The sequence below is a fragment of the Drosophila nasuta genome, chromosome 2R (genome assembly GCF_023558535.2).
Source record: "Drosophila nasuta strain 15112-1781.00 chromosome 2R, ASM2355853v1, whole genome shotgun sequence".
Classification (NCBI taxonomy): Eukaryota; Metazoa; Arthropoda; class Insecta; order Diptera; family Drosophilidae; genus Drosophila; species Drosophila nasuta.
The window spans coordinates 6,376,303-6,399,980 of NC_083456.1; the positions used below are offsets into that span (position 1 = coordinate 6,376,303).

The 23,678-nt window shown below is 37.4% G+C and overlaps 7 protein-coding genes across 8 annotated transcripts; 1 reads left to right on the top strand and 6 right to left on the bottom strand.

Moving 5' to 3' along the window:
• Nucleotides 1-605: 605 nt before the first annotated feature.
• Nucleotides 606-4,461, bottom strand: LOC132785646 (uncharacterized). Of its 2 annotated transcripts, none has more exons than XM_060791839.1 (7): nt 4,381-4,461; nt 4,176-4,262; nt 3,962-3,992; nt 3,536-3,628; nt 2,725-2,912; nt 1,387-2,666; nt 606-1,131 (listed from the first exon to the last, which is right to left on the bottom strand). In XM_060791839.1, exons 2-7 carry the CDS (start codon nt 4,218-4,220, stop codon nt 885-887), a joined length of 1,884 nt encoding a protein of 627 aa, XP_060647822.1. In that variant the 5' UTR covers nt 4,221-4,262; nt 4,381-4,461; the 3' UTR covers nt 606-884. The 2 variants fall into 2 exon arrangements, with proteins under 2 accessions (XP_060647822.1, XP_060647823.1); XM_060791840.1 differs by having other exon boundaries at nt 2,725-2,909; nt 4,381-4,459.
• Nucleotides 4,462-5,160: 699 nt separating this feature from the next.
• LOC132785505 (antennal-specific protein OS-C) lies at nt 5,161-5,722 on the top strand. The gene is made up of 2 exons (XM_060791630.1): nt 5,161-5,274; nt 5,322-5,722. Exons 1-2 carry the CDS (start codon nt 5,188-5,190, stop codon nt 5,664-5,666), a joined length of 432 nt encoding a protein of 143 aa, XP_060647613.1. The 5' UTR covers nt 5,161-5,187; the 3' UTR covers nt 5,667-5,722.
• Nucleotides 5,723-5,803: 81 nt separating this feature from the next.
• Nucleotides 5,804-6,557, bottom strand: LOC132785504 (integumentary mucin B.1-like). Its single transcript, XM_060791629.1, has 2 exons — nt 6,458-6,557; nt 5,804-6,394 (listed from the first exon to the last, which is right to left on the bottom strand). Exons 1-2 carry the CDS (start codon nt 6,458-6,460, stop codon nt 5,891-5,893), a joined length of 507 nt encoding a protein of 168 aa, XP_060647612.1. The 5' UTR covers nt 6,461-6,557; the 3' UTR covers nt 5,804-5,890.
• Nucleotides 6,558-12,572: 6,015 nt separating this feature from the next.
• On the bottom strand, nt 12,573-14,215 carry LOC132786264 (elongation of very long chain fatty acids protein F-like). Its single transcript, XM_060792753.1, has 2 exons — nt 13,946-14,215; nt 12,573-13,888 (listed from the first exon to the last, which is right to left on the bottom strand). Exons 1-2 carry the CDS (start codon nt 14,159-14,161, stop codon nt 13,199-13,201), a joined length of 906 nt encoding a protein of 301 aa, XP_060648736.1. The 5' UTR covers nt 14,162-14,215; the 3' UTR covers nt 12,573-13,198.
• Nucleotides 14,216-15,146: 931 nt separating this feature from the next.
• Nucleotides 15,147-16,388, bottom strand: LOC132785525 (elongation of very long chain fatty acids protein F-like). The gene is made up of 2 exons (XM_060791663.1): nt 15,949-16,388; nt 15,147-15,893 (listed from the first exon to the last, which is right to left on the bottom strand). Exons 1-2 carry the CDS (start codon nt 16,183-16,185, stop codon nt 15,315-15,317), a joined length of 816 nt encoding a protein of 271 aa, XP_060647646.1. The 5' UTR covers nt 16,186-16,388; the 3' UTR covers nt 15,147-15,314.
• A 1,358-nt stretch (nt 16,389-17,746) lies between these two features.
• On the bottom strand, nt 17,747-18,779 carry LOC132785910 (elongation of very long chain fatty acids protein F-like). Its single transcript, XM_060792223.1, has 2 exons — nt 18,505-18,779; nt 17,747-18,442 (listed from the first exon to the last, which is right to left on the bottom strand). The coding sequence occupies exons 1-2, from the start codon at nt 18,712-18,714 to the stop codon at nt 17,888-17,890; spliced, it is 765 nt and encodes a 254-aa protein (XP_060648206.1). The 5' UTR covers nt 18,715-18,779; the 3' UTR covers nt 17,747-17,887.
• A 2,013-nt stretch (nt 18,780-20,792) lies between these two features.
• Nucleotides 20,793-21,530, bottom strand: LOC132785864 (elongation of very long chain fatty acids protein F-like). Its single transcript, XM_060792160.1, has 2 exons — nt 21,260-21,530; nt 20,793-21,197 (listed from the first exon to the last, which is right to left on the bottom strand). Exons 1-2 carry the CDS (start codon nt 21,467-21,469, stop codon nt 20,958-20,960), a joined length of 450 nt encoding a protein of 149 aa, XP_060648143.1. The 5' UTR covers nt 21,470-21,530; the 3' UTR covers nt 20,793-20,957.
• Nucleotides 21,531-23,678: the final 2,148 nt, after the last annotated feature.

The following is a 23,678-nucleotide window of genomic DNA, read 5'->3' on the forward strand; positions in this document are numbered from 1 at the left end:
GTGACGCTGTTCAACACTCAGCATTATCCACTTATCGAAGTTGCGATAACTGTGGCGGCAGTGCGATAACAGCATAGTTTTTGATTTTTTGGAATGCACGAAAATAATTTAATAATTTAAAATAACGTTCTGTGCTGCAAATATTCTACAATTTGACTTCAAAATCTTAAATCTCAGAAGGAATATTTTCTTTAAAAACAAATTAATTTGTAATAAATCTCGTAAAAAATCATTAAAAATATGCTTCACAAAATATTTTGTAAAAACCACTTTTCTGCAAGTTATTCTAAAGAACAAAAGTTCTTTGAAATTTTAAATGAAAGTAAAAGTTAACTGATAAATATGCAGTAAAACACAATCATAATTCACTTAATTTTGTAGAGGAATTAATCAAATCAAACAGTGATTAGATAATTTAAAAGTTAGAACTGCATTAAGTCTGTTATCATTTTGTTATCAGCAGACTGACTTAATGTGCAGTTAAATGTTTCCAGAGGTGATTTTCCGTTAGATGTTTTTACTTTTCTGTTAAATTGCTGATGGCCACGCATAATAAGTAATTAATACGTATCCTGTTTAATAACTATGAATACAAATATTAAAAGTGCAAGCATTGAACGATGTATATTTAATATTCTGAAAACAAATGTCGTAACAAATGGAACCAAGACATTCCTTGGTTACAATTTGTACTTGTGTTTCAATAGTTTTTTTCTCTTATTGTCAACAAACGTTATTTGTTTAAACATATTATTCTGTTTAGCGATTGGAATGCGGTTGAATACTGGGTATAACAACAATAAGCTTTATAATGCGTGTGTATTTAATGTTCTGATAATTTCATCAATTATTTTGAGTATTTCCGCAAAGTTCGTCTTCAATCTTTACTCGCTCTTCACCGGCACATAGGTCAGCACAATGGCTGAGTGGGCTGGAATCTGCAGCTCGTTGATATTCACCTTGGCGGAGTGGGCGACGTGAGAACCGTTGTTGTTCTTATCGTTGTAGTTCTCACTGAAGTACGAAACTGTCATCTTATCGGGCAGCTTGTGATCAGCGGAGAAAGTGCTGTTCTGCAGCAAATCGGTGGGATTGAAGATAACGAAGTATCCGGGATTGCCAGACTTGATTCTACAAAGGGAGAGGGAAAAGATATCGTTAGCGAAAAGATATAGAAATGATGTAAGCTAAGTGGGCACTAAACGTTCATTGATACCTTTGCCTTCAATTGGCAGCATTAGAAAAATAGAAGCAGATTAGAGAGGTTAGAGATTAGTATTAAGCTTAGAGATAAGGGTGATGATTAAATTCTTCTTCAACTTTCAAATCACGGATGAATGATCTTAAATAGTGGAAGTAAAAATAATTTTTATAACGTTGATTTACCTGGAGAATGCAATCAGCTTCTTCGACTCAAAGATCTGCAGCTCGCCATGCATGTAAGAGGCCGAGAGTCGCAGGTCCTTGATCTGGCTGTAGGTCTCCTGGGTGACATTGGTGTAGGCAATGGAGTCCACCGGCACAATCGGAACACCGGGCAGCAAGGACATGAACAGCGCCAGAGCTGAAGGATGTGTTGGGGTGTCCACGTAGATATCGCCAAAGTTCCACTGCAGCCAACTCACATTGCGTGTGGCCACAAACGTCTGCTGCAACTCCTCTACCAGGTTCTTCTTCTGCTGCGATGCGCCTACGGACTTCATGAACTGGCCGTACATTGGCAGATCGATGCCCAGGGCACCGCCAGCCTGGCTCAGCTCATAGGCATCTGGACGCACAATATCCTCGGCAACGCAGAGGAAGGCCTCCGAGGAGGCATTCTTCACGACACCCAGATAATCGTAAAGCAGATCGCCTAATCCCGGCTGGAAGGTGGTTTGTGTATGCGTATAGAAGGTATAATCCATCAAATTGTTATCCTTGGGTAGTGGCGAAATTGTCTCATCGTCCAGATTATCGTTGATGAGGAAGAACTTGGTGTTCTTCAAACGGAAGCCCTGCACGCCCAGTCCAATCAGATGCTGTAGAGCGGAACTTAGCTCGTGACGCACAATCTTCGAGCTCATCTTTAGGTCATAGGTGCCAGGCTCGAACTGTGATAGCACAAAGTTGCCCTTCAGATCACCCCAGGCGGTAGTATTGCCGCCCACCTTGAGCCACGAGTTTGGCACCTTCTGGCCGGGTCCTGTGCCATTCACCCAGATCAATGCAGAACGCTTCTCCGCGTTGTCCAATGCATCCTTCACCAGCTGCGACTCCTCGCCCACAAAGTTGGGCGTGATATCGAGAATGACCTTCACTTCGCTGCTCTGGTAGAGATCCACGAGATGCTTGATCTGTGCCTCGACATCGGCCTTTTTCACCTCGTAAGTTAGCAAAGCTGGCAGCTCATAAATGGCACCAGTAGCAGAGAGCTTCTTAGCCAAGGACACATCCTCCGTCTTGGCAGTAGCGACTAATCCGAACTTGGCGTGAGGTCCACGCTTGTACCAGGGCAAGGGTTGAGGGGCAGCGCACTTGGGTGCTCCGATAATAATGAGAATAGCGCCCACAAGCATGGCTACCCAAATGGCCCAGAAGCCCAAAAAGAAAATCCAACGCAAGCGCACCCAGAACGGATCATTTGCGTACTTGAGCAGCTCCTCCTTGCTCATGCCAGTGAATTCCTGCAAGAGGGATGAATGAGTGAACTGCTTTAAAAAGAGAGACAGAGAGTTCACTTACCGGTTTGGCTCCGTTGAGATTGCCAATGTCAATCTTAGCATCGCCATTCTGATGGTCACCCTTAATGAATTTGACCTCGTCACGACGCTCGGCGAGTTTCTCGTCGCCGCCGCCGGAGCCGAGCATTTCCTCATCGGCGCCGTCGGGCACAAACTTCTCTTCCTTCACCATGTCGGCTGTTAAAGCTGCTGATTAAAGAGAATATAATGTATATCACAAAAATTGTTTTTAATCAGCGTCAATTGATTTCATCTGTGTGCGTATGTACATACATATGTGTATAAACGCGTAAAACTCTCTTTGTGTGCGTGTGAACGAATGAGAGTTCTAACCTGTGTGTGTGTGAGAGAGCTAACATGAGCGTGACTTTCACTCGAGCTGTGAACACAATTTGAGGTTAAAACACGCTGGTACTCAATGGATTCAAATACACATCTATGTATGTATATCGACATTAATATCACTTTAGTTGAGCCATTTATATGCATTCTATTAATAGTAATGTGTATTTTCAATCTGTTCTAAATTCATTCCATTTTTTCTCTCTACCTGCAGTGCTGCAGAGCTGACGTCATAAGTTGCCACGCTTGAATCGTCTGGTGGTTTTTCACCGAAGCTTTGTTAAAATCGATACACAATTTCCTATATCTTGGCACATTCTTTGATAAGCAAACCGCGCCCAGCCGCAATGAAATGGATACTTAAATTCCTTGCACATATTACATCAGCTCAAAGTATTGATATTTTAAGTAAACTACCGCAGCTTCTATTTTTTTGAGTATATATGTATGTATATTTCTTTTATACGCACCTTCTCTGTTATTTCTGTTTGCTGGTAATCTATCTTCGCCTATTACTTTGTAGATTTCTGGCGTGTCCTCCTCGTTCTCGTTGTGCGATGGTACTGTTTGAATGAGTAAAATATTTTAGCATTTAAAGGTGTTAGATAAGTTATACCACGGTTGCCACATCGAAAAAATATGCTGTACCCATTTTATTTCAAAAAAGTACCATGTGCGTTAAGAGTGTATGTTAAATGTTATCGCTGGTAACACTTTTAAAAATGCATATTTGATTTGGTTGCTTAAGTTAATAATAATAATAAATAGAACGGCATATTTGCATTAAATTTACCATAAATGGAAAAATATTAATAAACAAGACAAAAATTTAATGAACTATTAAATTGCTTTAAAATTGGTACAAATGTGACTGCTGCTCTGCTGTTAAAACTTACCAGGCACTGTTACCGGCAATGTAACCGAGCTCTGTAAAAATAGGAAATTTGTATTAATGCTATCGTGAGGAGTTATGTTAAGCGAGGAGCAGCGCTGACAGCTGTCCGCAATGTTATTCAAACTGTAGACACTTTAACGCGGTTATTTGCATAAATTCAAAAATATACCTACTAATTATTGTGCAAACATGTTTTAGTAAGTGATTTAACAAACCTTATTGCCAGCGCCAATGCGTTTAAGGCGTGAAAACAAATTCATTGTGAGGCAGTTGACTACCAGTCAATAAAAGCAGGTTCACAACTGAAAAGAAAGTTTGCTTAAGTTTATAAATTAAGTCAAGAGCAAGAGGATAACTATCCTGTTTGTGATCGCTAACTTAATATTCATTTTGTATTAATTAAACAAATTTTTTTCTCACTTGATTTGTCGATTAGGCTTGCCAAATTTCGGTAGAAATTTCACTCACAGTCCGCTGAATTTCGTTGAATATTTCGCGCTACTCTCCGGTCACTGACTGTTCAAATCCGGATCTCAAATCACACTGAACTGAAGTGCAACAAAGTGCCACGATTGCGTTGAGGCCACTCTCAAGTCTCTTTACTCGAATCACCTGCGTTGTCATCGAAGTGGTTCTTTTTGCTGCTGCTGTTGCTGCTGCTGCTGTAGCAGCCACATTTGATTTAATAATCGCTTGGCTGAAGTGAACACACGACGCACGCTTAAATTACAATTTATGTGCTAGCGGCAGCTGCTGCCCGCCCGAAACTACCTGCTTCCAATATGGGGCTGGGCCGAATAAGCTTCAAGCTCAGCTCCAGTTGAAGGCGCTGTCTCAGTTGCAGTCGCATCTTACCTGAAATTGTGAGACTTCACAGCTCGAGTCTCGTCTCGTCTCGTTTGGCGAGAGTTGTGGACAAAAACTGCACTCGTCGGCGCATTCCATGACCAAAAACAAAAGCAAGACAAGAGAGGGAAATGAAAGAGTTTTGGCAACGTTCAAGTGCGAATGTGAGTTCGAGTTCTTTTCGACCTTTTAACATGGTCAAATGCTTGCGGTTAACCTCAGACGGGAAATCTCATAACAAATTGATCAATTTGCTTGCACTTTGTGACATGCAAAGCCGATTTAAATGATTTTTAGCCCATTAAAATGCATTAAGCCCATTAAAACAATGCCTATAAATGTGGCAAGCAGCAGTAAATTTTATCGGTTCTGAAATCCACAATGGCATTCCATGTGGGACGTCTGCTAGTGTTCTCTCTGCTTATCCTGTTGCTGCAGCTGAGCCTCAACTGCGAGGCTAGACCAAAGGTAAACTGGTAAAACAATCACAACAAAATGTAATGAATAAACTGCAGGGCGATGGAGATGGTGAAGACGAAGGAGATGACGATGATTCCTCGTCGGAGGAAACCGTTGAGGATTCCGAAGAGCGGCGACGTCGTCGTCGGGATGTCAGCGCCAACAATTCGGTTGGAGGTCGAGCTGGCATCCCTGGATTGCCCGATCCGGCTACGATTATAAAGATAGCACAACTCTTCCAATCGGTGGGTGAACAGATTGTCCCCATTCTTCTGGAGGCTGTGCTTCCTGGCGGCGAGGCAACTGGCGATCGATTCACCAGGGATCTGCAGCTGCTCAAGAATGCAAAGCGCAGCCTCGAGCTCTACTCCGATGAGTTGCAGTCGAAGGCAATGAATTAAAGTGCAAGAAGACCCGAACTTTGACGACGAAGAAGACGCGAATATAAGTAAGAATTTCATTCAAATTAATTAAATGATTGACTATCATTCTTAATATGGACCTTTCAAGTGATTAAAAAAAGAGAAGACAGGGTTTAAATTCTTGATATTTTCATTAACACGATTACTTTATTTGATTTGCAATTCTTTAAATTATTTCTTATTCATTTGCATTTATTGTCAACTTACTCCATTTTGATATAAACACTTTGATATCCTGTTATCTTGAAGCAATCACGATCGACTTTGTCGTATAAGTAGGCCAAAAGAATATCTATTGTATCGGGTAGATTGCCATCGCAGTAAAGATTGCCACCAATAATCGTGGGGACCTTGGCCAGCAGTTCTTCATTGATATTGTTGGACCTCAGTTTGTCCATCACACTATTCACGATGGCCGCAATAAAGTGAGTATCGCGCAGTTCTTCGCCTACCTTGAAAGAACTATCGCATGTTTCCGAAGTTTCCGAAGTTGTCGGCGATGTTTCCGAAGTTTTCGGCGATATTTCCGAAGTTTCCGAAGTTGCTGGCGTTGTTTCCGAAATTGTCGAAGAGGGCGAAGGCGTCGGCGTTGTTTCCGAAGTTTCCGAAGTAGCCGGCGTTGTTTCCGAAGTTGGCGTTTCTGGCGCTGGCTCCTGTCCTTGGACCTGTAGCCACATCAAACTTAGCACAAAGACTTTAGCGACACGCTGCGAATAATTGGGTGTTAATTCAGACATATAACTTTTTACCGATCACAAACCACTTCTTACCATCTTGATCAAGAATCGCGACTGTTATGATGATATTGCTAATGCTTTAATATATTCGCCTACTTTCGTTTAGCCATAACGAATACAATTTGATGGCTCTTAGTGAAGCTAATTCGTATACTCTTCTTAATTGACGTAAAAATAGTGTTTACAAATTTGTTCATTTAAGAAGTGCACTTAAAACAATATTAATTTAGTGAAAACGATTTCAGATTTGGAATACATTTCTATATGTTTATAATACTTATTTAAATCTCCTGATATTCTACAACTAATATTTCGCTAGCGATCTGCAACTTAGCTTTGTGCAGTTTTTTATATTCGAAATTCGAAACCAGTCGACCGCTCTGGGTTCTGGTCCCAACTAGTGAGACTGTAATAATGCTGTTCTACAGACAAGTCGCTTTTTTGCTGTATAACACATCTGTGTATTCTTTGGTTAGTGGTAGAACAGTATTTCGCATGGTAATTCAGAGTACGCCTAAAAGTATGCAATACGAAAAGTCTTAAACGTTCCCATGAAATTGCTTTGCACAAATGATCAACTTTGAGATAGTATGAGTGCTTTGTTATGCCGATTGCAGTCAAATTTTAAAGCAAGTCAAATGCTGCTGTCAATGTAATTGAAATTCGAAAAGTGTGATAAGAACTGAAATGGGATTGATTGAGCTAATAACTGTTTCTGAATGATTGTCAGCTTTCAATTCTGTGCGATTAGCAGATTCCCATATGCCAGCAGCCCCAAGGCAAGCAAGCGAATGTCGAGTAAAATCGATTGGCGCCACACGAAATAAAAAAAGAGCGTGGGATGCTGCCTCATGTCCAATAAGTTTTTCAGTTGCTGCGGCAGCAAACCGAACTGACAACTGGCAACTGGCAAGTGACTGAATTGCAACTGCAGCAGAACTAAAACTGTCGGCAACTGTGTGTCTAAGTGAATTGTTGTGTTGACAAAGCAGAGAGTAAAGTAAAGCAAAGCAAAGTAAAGCAAAAGTTAATATGCTCGGATGCTTGGGCTGAGCACTCAAGTATTTAAACATTTGCCCGCTTGTAATTTGAGCTACATGCTTGAGCATTACGAGTGTCTATCCATTTGATGTGCATGCTGGTGTCTCTCTGCGTGTGTGTGTTTATACGTTAGGAGCATCCTGCCCAGTCGCCGCCGTCGTCGTCGTCATCGTCGTCCCAAGTGCCAAGTGCAAGGCCCCAAGAGTCAAGGCATGTTCGGCATGCGTGCACCATGCTGAAATCTTGTTTGTATCTTTAAGATACTTTTGCTGTTCGGTGAGCGCGGACGCACAGACGGCTCTTTATTTATTGTATAAACAATTTCGTGACTTTGTTGTTTATTTTCTTTCTTTCACATTTTGTTTGGTTCGTCGTTCGACATACATAATGGATGGCTTGGCTTTGGCTTTGCCTCTGCCTCTGTCCCTCCTTCACACTCCGTCGCTCGCCTGGCTTCTTTTGCACCTAAGTGAACTAACTTATGAATGCAGTTTCTCAGTTTTTAGTTTTCAGTCAAAATGGCTAAGCAAATATGCAAGAAACTTCACTTTAGCTCGAACTCAACTCAGTTCAATACTAATTTGTGCTCAGTACCGCATTTTTAAGTCAGCGAACAGAACAGGGCAAAACTTCCTTGTGCTGCATTGCAACCAGCTTAAAATAACATTGGCTCGCCTTATCGACTTTTTGGTAAATACAATGAAATAAGCTAAACCAACTCGAAGCAACTGAACAAGTGAGCAACATGAATAGAGAAATAATAATATGAGAGAGAGAGAGAAAAAAACATACTCGCACATAAGAAGACTTTGCACCGATGCTCGAGTGTTTTCTTTATAAACAGAAAACTTAATGATGTTGATTTAGTAGAACAGCGAACCAGGCAGCTCCCCCCACTCCTCCTCCTCCTCCTTCTGCTCCCTCTCAGTTCCCTCTCTGCCCCTTTATGGGCCTCAGACACACATTTTCATAATATGTATGGCACAATATGTTCCCCTGTTTATACGCCATGTTCAACACTTTGAAACTCTTTTGCCCTGCCCTCTTCTCCTCTTTGCATCTCTCTTTCAGACCTTTTTCCCCCGTTGGATTGTCAGTCAACATGATTTGCAAGTTGTACAAATTCATTCAGCAACTACAACAATGCTAAGAGTAAGGCCAAAGCCAAAGCCAAGACCGAGACAGAGACAGAGATAGAGAGAGAGAGAGAGGCTGCGAGTGGAACTCTGACTGAGATGGGGACCACGACTTGGCCCAAGTTCTGGCCTGCATGTCTGCTTCATTAACACGTCTTTAGAGTCCGCACTACGACGCTTCTTATACGTCGTCATAATACGCTCTCAATGGAGAGCTGCATTCATATTGTGGCTAAGCATGTGACCTTTATTCCTTAACTTCTTTATTCAAATTCTTATTCCCATAATCAACATATTTGTGTGTGATCTAAAGCTGAAGTGTCAGAAATGTTTATGTTTAGGTTTTTTTATTTTTATTATTATAAGATTCTTTAATTCCAAGCTCTTTCAAAAGTGATTTAGATAGGGATCCTTTTTTTACTTTTTTTGTATCAATCTTTCAACCCAAGACACTTTCAGGTGTTTTTTTTTTAGTCTAGTATATTATTACCCTTGAAATTTTCCTACCAATCAATAGGCTTATTTACAATCCAATTTACAATTATTATTTTTCATTTTGATGTTCAGGTATATTCTAAAAGTATTTATTCTTACACTTCTATGCTTAAGTATACATATAGTAAATATATTTAATACTTTTCATTGAGGTAAACGACCTTCGAACAGAATGCATCTTTATGCCAGAGCATTTTGCAGTCGTTTGTGGCATATTTGGTTTGAGTTTTACAGAGTCTTGTGAATTTTCCATACTACTCGCAGTCGAGTTGAGTCGAGTCGAGGTGTAAATTGCTCTCCCGTTTTTCAGTGCCCGGGTTTGTTTGTCCGTCTGTCAACCTTATGTGCTGGCAACAACCGCGTCCACAATTAGTTGGTTTGCACTAAAATATGATTAGAGTCGTTTGTTGAGTGAGTGCAGAGTACAAAGTGAAGGGAAGTGAAGTGAATTGAAGTGAAATGAAATGAAGTGTGTGTGTGTGACTGAACTCTAAGTATTCAGTCGAAGCAACGTCAAGCAACAAGAAGAACAATCGCAAGAAATTGATGAGCCGCCATTCGAAATTCCTTTGGGGTTCGAGTGGCCTCCGGCGATAATTAGATTGCCTACAGTCCTAAAAAGATATCAATAAAAGGCGTTGGCTATGAAAAATGGATGCAATGCGTGAGATAATGCAGAAGGCCCTGTCTAAGAGACGCAGTCCTTTGGCCCTGGGGTTGGACATGCAACACAGCTGTCGCAGCCATTGTAAGATTTGTAGATGGAGTAACAAAGGTTAATGTTCTCTGCTCGACTTTGACTTACCCTATGAATAATATACTAGAATTCTTCTATATTCTATAATATATTATATATATTGCTAGTCTTAGAGCTAATCACCTTCTTTGGGCAACTTTAGTTAGGGAGAGCGGCTTAAGTAAGGCATTGCCCTGAGCATTCATACCCAAGGCTGTCAGCACCTTGAAAATAATTTGCGCTTGAATAGAAAGCCACAGCATGCTCCCATTCTCATTCTCATTCCTATTTCCATTCCTATTTCTACTTGCTTCTGTCCAGGCAACGCCTTACGAGCGCCCTAAAGAAATGCCAACCCCTAAAGAAATGCCATAGCTTGCATTTTGCAGTTTAAAAAGCTTTTTGTGCCAGGAAGTTTGCTACCTTTTGTTGGCAGGCTGTGCAAGGGGAGACAGAGAGAGAGAGAGAGAGAGAAGCAAATAGCGAATAGCGAGTGCAACTGACATTAGTCGTGCAATAAGTAGACAGCCCTCGGTGACACATGTTTCCATGTGCCAGCCAAATGCCTCAGCCTTTAGAACCTCACAGAGCAGGCACAAGGAGCAGAAGCAAAAGCACAAGCCCAAGATCCTAGTCTTGTGTTGTCCGTGGCTTGTCTGCATTTGGCTGCTAAACTTTTTGCTTGCCATGCAAGACACGTTGACAAAAGACGACAACAACAACTCTGACAACGACAACGACAATGAGAACAACGACTAAGTCGACAACGTTGCCAGCAACGACATAGACGAATTTATGCTAATCATTTTGGATGCCTGCCCGAGCATTATGCGACATCGAGGGATGTTTCTATAATATTTAAAACGTACATATTCAATTTGTGAATTTACTGCCGAGGCCAACCCAAAATCTGCTGTTTGATATGTTGCCAGCTGTTACTTCATGAATGAAAAAATCGAATTCGTTATTGTAAATTATTATTATAAATTATTTTTATTATTCCCTTGTATTGTGCTCAAATATTTTTTTTTTTTTATATTCTTTAATTTTTTATCTATCTATCTCAAGATAATAAATAAAGTGTGCTCAAATATGACTGTAATTAATTTTATGATTATAATTATTATATATATATATATATATATATATATATATATATATATATATATATATATATATATATATATATATATATATATATTATATATATATATTATTATTATTATTATTATTATTATTATTATTATATATATTATTATTATTATTATTATTATTATTATTATTATTATTATTATTATTATTATTATTATTATTATTATTATTATTATTATTATTATTATTATTATTATTATTATTATTATTATTATCTCTCTTCTCACTTCTCTTTATTTTTTATCTATTCAGCCTGGTATCGAAACTTTTCTAGATGTTTCATTAATGTTTGTTTCCCTTTTTGAATCGCCCCTCGTATGTGAACGGTCGTCCAATTTGATTGTTTAATGTTGCCTCGTCTGCTTGTTGGCAAATTATAATGAGACGAACATGGCCTTGTTTGGGGCTTCCCCTCCATTTTAGCAACTGACAAGTTCTTAACAATAACAATACTCTTAGTAAGAAAGTAAGTTAGACAAGAGCGTCGTACAGTATTTTAGGAAAATATGAGTGTTGGCAGTTGTTGCCTGGCAGCGTTGAGAAATCCTCTCAGTATGCACACTTCACGCACCAATTAAGTTCAATTTTCGATGGAATTGGGAAATTGTGAAAATGGAGTAGGAAAAATGATCTGAATGTTGTTGTTCGTGTCTTCGCTCTTTATTTTTTTTTTATGTACATATTTTTATTTTTTCATTTATCCTCCGGGGATGCCTCGCATCGAAATTGACATCATTTGCCGCTAAAGACTCAGAAATTGCGACGAGGGTTGCACTGACAATTACGTGAACGTGTGTGCGCCGAGTCGAATGCGAATTCGAATTGGATTGAAGATTGGGTTTTCAAATTGGGTTTGTTTGGGTTGCGCAGTCGGTGGGGTGCAGAGAGAGGGGGTGGAGGGAATTGGACTCAAGAGCCAGCAGGCGGCATTATAAGCACATTAAATTCTAAAGGCGCAATCGAAGCATGTCTGAAATGTTGAGCAAGTGCTTTTTATGCGATATTTGGAATGTGCGCGCATGTATTATTATTGAATATTATTACGACTAAGCGTCAGCTTCCCTTACTTTCACCCTCACCCCATCCCCCATCACCCATTCCTCAAACCCCTCCACAGACTCAGTCAAACAACAGCTGCCCATGGAAGTGCGAACGTGAGGGCGACTTAAAACAACTAACTGGGGGTCGCTTTATGAACTGTTGCACTTTTTACTCAAAAAAAGTGAACACACACACACACTCACTCAAAAAAAAAAAAAAAAACAAAATGAAATAAAATAAATAAACCAAACCATGAAACTCCAAAGTCAAAGTCATTAAGCAAAATAAAAATAAATGAATATGTTACAAGTAGAACTTTAAATACGCTTTCAAAACTCCAGAAAACAAAATCAAGTTTTCGCTGGTTCTATTTATTCCTTTACTATAGAAAAATACCATTAACAATACAATATTTGTAACAAATTTTAGAAACTAATTAACAAATTCTTGAAACGATTTGTTTGACTGTATCTGTATGAATACTTTTGTTTTGAGAAAAGAATTAAAGAACATTCCAGCTTAACTATACAACAGATTCATAAATTTATCGAATTCTTATTTTCTTGATTTCTGTTTTAAATTTGCCCCCTTTGAGGAAAGTGTATTAAACAAGTTAACTAAAGCAATCTGAGCACATTGTCAGCGCCCCAAAAGCCCAGCAATTTTGCTGCGTTTAGTGGTTTAATTTTTATGTTGCAATTTTTATGGGATTTCGCGGAGAGCGACGACGACTTTGAGAGTCTGACGAGAGAAGTGAAGACTTGTTCTCCCCCATATAGTATGGTATGATGATGTTTTGGGAGGTGATGGAGGCTGATGGTTGGTGAATTTTTAAGTGCGCCTCGGCACAATGTGGTTTTTTATGGGCTTCTGGGGCTTCGTTTTATGTTTCATCTTTTGAGTGCCCCCGACATCTGTGTCGTCGTCGTCATCTGACGTCGTCTCACGTTTGTTACTTGTTGTTTGCTCTCGAGGAGTTTTAAGCAGCTTCTTTTAACATTTTTACATTTTTACATTTTCTTTTCATTTGTTTCTGCACTTTTTACAAGCACTTGTATGCCTTTGTCATTTGTGTGCATTTTACATAATTGCTTCATTTCGCATTTGCATTTTTAGCAGGAAACAATTTTCGTTTGGCTCATTAAAGGCACAAGAACAAATAGAATAGAATAGTTACTTATGGAGTATGACTTGAAGATGAGAGAGATTAAACCCGGGGGAACATTGACTAACATAATTTACAAGTTGAACTAATCTTTTTTTATTTGACTTTGTTTCCTTTTCTGTCAGTTTCACATAGTCGAAAACCTCTTGTCTTTGGTCTTTCGCCATCACGTAGGAGTGAATGTAGAAGTTAGTGAACATAGCCAACATCACTAATGTCATCACGAATACTAACGACATCATATAGGGTGAGACATCGCAGTTGGGTTGCATGAAGGTCACAATATTGTGTACGAAGATCATCACAAACTGAATCATCTGCATGATCGTCATGTACTCCTTCCACGTCGACTGCTTGATCGAGGGATACACTGATGCCAGGTAATAATAGCAGTACATCACGCTATGCACTAGCAGATTAAGGTATCCCACAAACATGGGATGACCCCCGTATCCATTGAATCGAATACAAACATACGAGGCTGCCACCATGTAGACATGATGGACGAGATGTAGGACGGTGATTTGTCTGTAGCTCTTGCGTAATACTATGAAGATAGTGTCCAACAAGTCGATAATTTTGTTGATGAAATACGCATAACTTATTATGCGTTCTGCATTCTTATGGCTGTGATCCAAAGGTAATACTGACAGACACTTGAAATCGTATAATTTCTCCCAAAAGATATAGTAACTTATCTGTAGATCACAAAAATGATTATCACGCAATTCAGATTTTAATAATCCCACACTTACCGCAATAAAAAGCGCCGTATTGTAGATGACCTGAAAGATGTTGTACACTTTGAGCACTGTACCCAGATTATAGGGCTGTCGATTGGCCATATGAAGCTTGCCCAGCTTTAGCACAAAGAGTAAATAGCTGATCAGCAGGATGGTTAACGGCCAATAACCATCGAGCAACGGATATTTGACCGGATCTACATGAGGCTTGTGAAGAATTTCTAACATTTTCAGCTCGATTTATGTCTCTGCGGTTTCACGATCAAGTTTGGGCAGCGTGATGGCTGCAATTCGACTGAGCAAATGCCTAATTTGTATATTCTTTATATAGCTTACATGCCATATTAGCATATACTTTGATGTTGTATATCCATTAAACTCATCAAGACCTTGGGCGTGCATAGTCCAGGCTTAAAAGCGCTGCTAGTGTAATTTGTGATCGACACTTTGTATACAATTCCACATTTTAATAAGATACATTGTAGTGCGATAGAAGTAATATTCACGGAAGCTCGAATGCTTAACTTTAAAATACCCTTAGCTCAGTTCAGGGTTAACCATTCTCAATTATGCACGTTGACATCTATGTTAATTAAAACTCAATTTTCGTCTATTAGAAAACAAACAAACATGTAGCCAAGTGTGCTCGACTACCCAATATGTGCTCCTTATTTTTAAAAGTGTAAAATTGTTTTTTCTCATCAAATTACACAATTTTTGAGAAAGAAAATTAATCTTTTTTCTTACGAACTAGTTTGAATCTGTCCCATTAATTTGCAATTTTTTTTAATTTGATGATTTGGAGTGAATTTTGTGTGGTTTTTCGGTTTAATGCTTCATAAAATATTACCTTTAACTTTCGGTTCGGGAACTTAAATTAATGCAGCGTATTTATTAGGAAAACTTTAACTTTAAAATAATTAAAACAAACAAGCTGCGATAAAATTTAATTAAGAGCAAAGTTGCAAGAAATTGTTTCGTTACAATACTTTAAATAAATATACCGTATGAATAACTTCATTTAGTATTCTATATAGCAAAAATCGCTACTCTTACAATTTGTTTTTTTTTTTCAGTTTCCCAAATTATAGCTCTCTCTTATAGTCTCTGAGATCTAAATGTTCATACGGGCAGATGAACACATTGATAGACATGAGCAATAATAGCAACCACTACAGGATGTCATACAGGACAATTCAATTAGCTTTATACGAGTATTTATTAAATTATTCGTTTTTTTACGAAGTGAACTATATTTTTAGAATTAGAATAATAGCTTTTAAAGCTTTGCTATTTGTAAATATTAATTGATATTACACATATTTTGACAATATTTGGCAGACAAGAATTTCCTTTACAATTGGGAATACATACAATAGTTTTAAAATTTCTTTTGCTTTTCAGTAATTTCATGGTTTTTGGGCCACACATAGGCGTGTATGAAAAAGTTGGTAAACATGATGAACATGATTACTGACATGAAGATCACCATGTAGATGAGAAATCGGGAGACCTCACATTTCGGTTGAATCAATGTCCAAATGCAATGCACAAAGATGATGACAAACTGAACCATCTGAAGGATTGTAATGTATTGTTTCCACCAGAGTTTACGCTTGTTATTCGGTCGCTGTGATGCAAAGTAATAGTAGCTATACATGATGATATGGACGAATAGATTGAGGATTCCTGTGACAATAATGTGGCCACCGAACCCATTGAATCTTATTATAAAATATCCAGAAATTGGCATATATAGATGATGAAGTAAATGTAGAGCCGAGATCTGTTTGTAATTCTTTCTGAGTACAATGAAAACAGTGTCTAGCAAATCGATAAATTTGTTGATGTAATATGCATATGATAGCAGGCGATCGGTGTTTTTCAAGGGGTTATCTGATGCCATTACTGTTAGGCAGCTTAGATTGTGAGGCCTAAATGTGATGAGATAATAAACTGCCTGAAAGGAGACAGGGGTTACATTAGTTTTCAAAGTCCTACTCAATCTCACTCACCCCAAGAAAGAGTATGCTGTTATAGAGGACTTGCATGAAGTTATAGATTTGAAGCACTCTTTGAAGCTTGAACGCTTCCCGATTGTCCATAAACTTGCGGCCTAGTTTAAGCACAAATAACAGATATGAAGATATTATGAAGAGCATAGGCCAAGGACTTGAGCAGAGGATCAGCTGAGTGGGATCAGCATGCGGTCTGTGAAAAATATTGACTATATATTGGTATATGAGTTCCATTCTGAGTCCGTGTTCATTTTAGTTAAGCACCTCCAATGCTTTAAAGCTTTATTGGTTTATGTATTTAAGTAATTTAAATGTCCAATACAGATTACGTTTATTTATATAAGGCATCTAAATGTATTAGTATTTAATTTATATAATCTAATTTATTAATTACTTTGTGTATTGATTATTAAACTAAAATTCATAAACTTTTGACGTTGATTTCCAAGAAAATAAGATTTTAGACATATTTGTTGAACATTGTAATTTTCTGTCAATTAAGACTCCGAAATATGAAATAATAAATGATGAACATTAAATTTCACAAATTTCTTCAAGATTTCAAATAGTGTGGTTAATCATGAGATGTATTAGACTGCTTCCACTTTGCATTTTACCTTATAGCCATATTCTGGGAGAAAATTTAGTAGTAAGTTAACATTGTAGTATATATAAAGATATTTACAACTTCATTTCATCTGTGTTTTACAGTGGAAAGCAAAAATGGTATTTATGTTCGTCTGTTTATATGTCTGTCTGTCCGTCTGTCCGTATGAAAACCTAGATCTCGGAGGCTATAAGACACACAGACGGACAGACGGACATGGCTATATCGTCTCGGCTCTTGACGCTGATCAAGAATATCTATACTTTATAGGGGCGGAGATGCCTCCTTCTACCTGTTACATACATTTCCTGCCGGCACAAAGTTATAATACCCTTCTACCCTATGGGTAGCGGGTATAAAAATCGAATAACAAGCGTAATTTTAAAGCTAGAGTTCTGGTATATATAATAACTACAATAGTAATTATGATTTCTCAAAATTTGGTTCCGATCAGATAAAAATTGTCGAAGTTATTAAAGAAATACTTTTGTATGGGCAAAAACGCCTACTTACTAGGGGTCTGAGTTGCTTTGGTTGACAATCTGGTATATTGTGCCGTCTATGGTATTTTTTTGAATGCGGTACTATGTCGATATACCAAATATACCATTTGGTATATTTTTTTTTAGCATTTTTGCAGTATATTTGGTATATTTTGAGAATAATACCGTAAAATATATTGCTTTTATTCAAAATGGGTAGCGGGTATCTCACTGTCGAGCACACTCGACTGTAACTTTCTTACTTGTTTTCTTTTATTTAAATGGGTATCTCGATGTTTCTTGTTTTTTTAATATTTTAATAATAATACCCAATTATTAAAACCTAGTAGACGGTATCTCAGAGTCAAGCACACTCGACAGCATCTTACTTGTTAAAGTGTAGTGGAAATATTTTATTTTTCGCTTAGATTATATTCAACTGCATGATGTATAAATTGTGAACGTGAAGATTTGGCATAATTTAAGTCCCAATTTTCAGGAAGATGAGTAAACACAATACTATTACTATCTGAATACTATTACTATCCATGGCTTAAAAACTCTAGTCATTCATATTCACATTATTGACCTGTCCGTTTTTTTCAGTTTATAATTCGCACAACAAATCGGAACTCAAGTCGTCATATTGGACAAATTACTTTAAACAATCCTAAATAATGCAAATAAGAATTTTTTAATAGTATAGAGTTTTTAAAAATTCTTTTCTTTATTGATTTTTTTTAATTTTATTATGGTCATTATTAGGATAATTACTTTCGCTTTACCTAATTCATTTGGATAAAAATGAAAAGTTTTCTTAGGTTTTCAGATGAACTGTGCACAGAACTTAAGTAGTTTTTTTCTTTAAGTAAGCTTTTATATAGAAATCGGAGAACATTACAAACATGACTCCTGACATAAATAACACTATGAAGATCTGTAGAAAGGGAACCTCACACTCTGGTTGCATAAGTGTCCAAAAACTGTGGCTAAACATCAAGACGAACTGAACCATTTGCAGAATGGTGATGTACTGCTTCCACCATATACTTTGTTTTATATTCGGATTTTGAGATGAAAGATAATAGTAGGCGTACATCGCGATGTGTGTAATAGTATTGAGACCTGCCAATATCAAGTGGTGTCCTCCGTATCCATATAATCTAGTGAAAAAGTAAGAGGCACTTGCCATATAGACATGATGTATAAGGTGTAGTTTGGTAATCTGTTTATAGCTCTTGCGAAGAACAAAGAAGATCGTGTCCAGCAAATCAATGATTTTGTTGACATAGTACAGGTAACCAATCATGCGCTCAGTGTTCTTCATTTCATGATCGAATGGCAATATCATAATGCAGCTGAAATCAGGATAGGGTCTTTTCCATAATACGGCGTGTAAGCCCTGTACAAAGAATAAGTCGAAGTACAATCATATTTGCATTATATTTTTGTTCTATTACTCACCCACAACACCAGAAGAATATTAAAGATAACTTGGAATAAATTATACACTTTTAGGACCCCGCGCAGATTAAAGGGTTCCCGATTTGCCATAAGCATTGGCCCGAGTTTCAGCACAAAAATTAAATACGCGGTTATAGTTGTGGCAATGGGCCAAAATATGCCAGCGAAGGGCCATGGCAAAGGATCAGCTATAGGAAATAATTCAAACATTTCTAAAATTTTTTTAAAATGATGAATAAGACCAATGATCCACGTCGCCGCTCGTCGAGACCGCGTCTGAGCTAGACTTTCATTATTTGTGAAGTTTAGTTTCTATTTATTATGTACTAACCCTAAGGACTTGACCCCGTCGTAATTATCGCAGCCAATATGCATGAAAAACAAATTGTCTAGTTTTTAATTTCAAAAATTTCATTACTCGTCCAAGGTAGACGTCAATTTTATTGTGTACATGCTAGAAATACCTTTCACATAAAATATCTTCATAGAGAAGTGGAATATAATTTTAGAATTTAAACAAGTGAGAAAGCTTCAAAAGATTTTGGTCGAGGTAGCCGCAACCCATGTTACTTAAAGTGACAGCAGAGCGGTATTGTTCTTAAAAGATTCCTAAAGAATATTTAAAAATCAAAAATACTAAATTTTACTATACTATATACTAATTATACTTTAATTTATACTAAAATTATTATATTTGGTGTATGGACATACTATTACATTAAAAAACAAGTAAGAAAGTTGCAGTCGAGTGTGCTCGACTGTGAGATACCCGCTACCCATTTTTAATAAAGGCAAGATATTGCGGTATCATTTTCAAAATATACCGAAAACACTGAAAAATACTAAAAATATACCAAATGGTATGTTTGGTATATCGATATAGTACACCATTCAAAATATACCATAGACGGCACAATGTGCCAAATTTTCGGCCAAAGCAACTCAGACCCCTAGTAAGTAGGCGTTTTTGCCCATACAAAAGTATTATATTTCTTTAATGACTTCCACAATTTATTATTGTATATACCAAAATTCGTAACTCTAGCTTTAAAATTACGCTTGTTATTCGTTTTTTTTTATTTGCGGGGGCGGAGGTGGGCGTGGCAAAATTTTGAAAAAAAAACTTGATCTGCGTGCAAATATAACAAATGCTGTCGAAAATAAATTATAGCTCTATCTCTTACAGTCTCTGAGATCCAGTGTTTCATACGGACGGACGGACAGACAGACAGACGGACATGGCTAGATCGTCTCTGCTGTTGATGCTGATAAAGAATATATATACTTTATAGGGTCAAAGATGCCTCGTTCTACCTGTTACATACATTTCCTGCCGGCACAAAGTTATAATACCCTTCTACCCTATGGGTAGCGGGTGTAAAAACCATAAAGTTAAAAATATAGCAGATTGTCAACCAAAGCAACTAAGACCCGATTACAGCATCCGTTTTTTGAAATATAAAATTGTTTTCTTAAAAGCCTTGCTAACATTTTATCTGATCACAACCAAGCTTTGAGGAATTATAAAGACTATAAGTATTGAATGTACTAAAAATAATTTGAAAGTTGCTTTTGCACGATTTATTTTTTTCAATTTTCGGGGGTGGAAGTAGGCGTGGAAAAATCTAAAACAAACTTAATCTGCGTGCAACAATAACAAGATGTGTTGATAAAACTAATGGTATTACCATTTATAGTTTCGCAAATCTAGATGTTTATAAGGGCAGACATAGTTTACAAATCGCACACTTCGAAGGTTACAGACATCACAGTTGATCATTATCATAGCACCCTCAAATAGCACAAATAAGAGAATGAGGATATAAGGACTCATCTGGCAAGAATCAAAAATCTTGTTCAGAGTTTTTCATAGGATGCCTTAAAAGTAATAAGACATTTTACAGGATCTGGTAACTTGCCGAAGTAAAAGCTTAACGTAAATCTTAGTACAAGCCATGCTTATTATACTTTAGTCACACATTGAAAAGGACAATATTAAAAGCAAATCAAAGATTGGGATAAATATTTTTATTGATTTTCCAATCCTACTGGCTTCATTAGAAGAATTGCTTTGGTTTTACACAATTTCAATTTGCTGAAAGCCTTCTTAGTTTTTAAGATTAATTTTGTTGTGAACCTAAGTAGTTTTTTTCTTTAAGTAGGATTTTCTATAAAAATCGCTGAACATGACAAACATGAGTCCTGACATAAATAACACTATAAAGATCAGTAGAAAGGGAACCTTACACCCTGGTTGCATAAGTGTCCAAAAACTGTGGCTAAACATCAAGACGAACTGAACCATTTGCAGAATGGTGATGTACTGCTTCCACCATATACTTTGTTTTATATTCGGATTTTGAGATGAAAGATAATAGTAGGCGTACATCGCGATGTGTGTAAAGGTATTGAGACCTGCCAATATGAAGTGGTGTCCTCCGTATCCATATAATCTAGTGAAAAAAGTAAGAGGCACTTGACATATAGACATGATGGATAAGGTGTAGTTTGGTAATCTGTTTATAGCTCTTGCGAAGAACAAAGAAGATCGTGTCCAGCAAATCAATTATTTTGTTGAGATAGTACAGGTAAGAAATCACGCGCTCAGTGTTCTTCATTTCATGATCGAATGGCAATATCATAATGCAGCTCAAATCAGGATAGGGTCTTTTCCAGAATAAAAAGTGAATGCCCTGTGCAAAGAATAAGTCGAAGTACAATCATATTTGCATTATATTTTTGTTCTATTACTCACCCACGACAGCAGGAGAATGTTGAAGATAACTTGGAATATATTGTATAGTTTTAGGACCCCGCGCAGCTTAAAGGGTTCCCGATTTGCCATAAGCATTGGTCCGAGTTTCAGCACAAAAATTAAATACGCGGTTATAGTTGTGGCAATGGGCCAAAATATGCCAGTGAATGGCCATGGCAAAGGATCAGCTATAGGAAATAATTCAAACATTTCTAATCTTTATTTATTGAACGTTGAAAAGTAGGCACGATTCACGTAGCACTTCGTCGAAGCAGCGTCTGGGCTAGAGTTTCATTATTTGTTAAGAAAATAATTGTAAGCTGAGAAGACTTTGCACTAACTTATGCATTAACCCCTTTTCATTACTCCATTTAATGTGCATGAACAACAAATTGTTTTGTTTAAAATTTCGTTTCTTGTCTGAGGTTGGCATAGATTTTTATTGTACTTGCTTGTAATACCCTCTAAAAAAACAAACTTCACTGCGGAAAAATTATCTTCTAATAACAAGAATACAAGTGAAATTGAAGGAACATAATACAAGTAAGAAAGCTACAGTCGAGAGTTCTCAACTGTGAGATACCTGCTAACCATTTTGAGTAAAAAGAAAATATCGCGTTAATATTCTCAAAATAGTATACCACAATATCCTAAAAATATACCAAATTGTGTATTTGGTATATTGATATGGTGCTACATTCAGGATATGCTATAGAGTGCAAAATATACCAGATTGTCAGTCAACTAAGACTTCTAGTAAGTAGGTATTTTTGCCCATACAAAAGTATTGCTTTAATAACTTCGACAGTTTTTATCTGATCGCTACCAAATTTTCAGAAATCACAAAGAGCTTTGTCGATTTGTGGGGGCGGAAGTAAGCGTGGCAAAAAATTTGAAACAAACTTGATCTGCGAGCAAACATAACAAAGGCTGTCGAAAAAAATTATAGCTCTATCTCTTATAGTCTCTGAGATTTAGGTATACGGACAGACGGACAGATAGACAGACGGAGATGGCTAGATCGTATATATACAATATATACATTTTAGTGTCGGAGATGCCTCCTTATACCTGTTACATACATTTTCTTCTACCCTATAGGTAGCGGGTATAAAACACTATAAATATCAGTGGATAGGGCATCTCACGCTCTTTTTGCATAAGCGTCCATACGCTGTTAATAAACATCAAGATGAACTGGACTTTTTGCATAATGGTAACGTATTGTTTCCACCATATGCTTTGCTTAACTTTTCGATGAAAGATAACAGTACATATAGATAAAGGTGTGCGCAATGGAGTTAGAATTAAATGACCTCCGAATCGATATAATCTAATGAACAGCCTGATGGCTTATAGGCATGATGAATAAGATGCAGTAAGATAATCTGTTTATTGCTTTTCCACAGCACAAAGAAGACCGTGCCCAGCAAATCGACGATTTTATGAAGAAGGTATAGTTTTGTGCCATTCTGCCAAAATACGATAGCGAATGGACGAGCCACAGGATCGGCTATAGGAAATAATTCAAACATTTCTAATCTTTATTTGTAGAGTGATGAATAAGATCGAAAATTGACATTGTACCTTGTCAGTATTTCAAATTTAAAATGTATTATTTGTCAGACTGAGAAGACTTTTCTATAGTTTATGTCAATTGCTAACTAACTCAGCGTATTTGACCCCGTCTAATTATAGAAGTTAATGTGCATGAACAGCAAATTGTTTTTTTGTTAGTTTATAATTTTATTACTCGTACGAAAAAGGCATTAATTTTATCTTGTACGTACTTGCAATACCCTTTAAATAATATAACTTGTTACTCAGGCTCAGCATATACTTGGAAAGGATCGTAGGTAAAACGGCGGTGGATGTTAGCACCTCTAATGTCGCTAATATGGATGCATTAATGGCAAAAGCAAACAGCAACCTAAGATGTAGAGGTAAAACATCGCAGAGTTTTGTTAGTTACGGCGCTTCTGAGTATCGTAGCAGAAGCCTAGATAGTCCCGGACATTCGCAGAGGACTCGTTACATTTCCATCTTTGTTAGTGATGACCTGCTAGGCAGACAGTGGCCCGTTAAAATAAAAATCATTAGCCTTGAAAGCTGCATGAGAAATGTGGTTAGGTTAGGGCACATATCGATGTAGTTTCCGACCAAGTGCACTTCCATTTCTTTGTCGAGTGATTTGAGGGATACAAACAAATATTATGGGAATTTTCAATATTAAGCCCAATCTATTCTTCTCTTCTTCTTTAGCAGAAAAATAATCTTTGACGACCTTCAGGGGGTAGGGATATACCACCAAGGGAGACAGAGTACAACTCCCAGAGCCATGGGGTTATTGCAAATTTTCTGAATTGTCATATAAGTTGGGATAAGTGGTGAAAGTAAACGCTCCATAAGCCCTACTCCA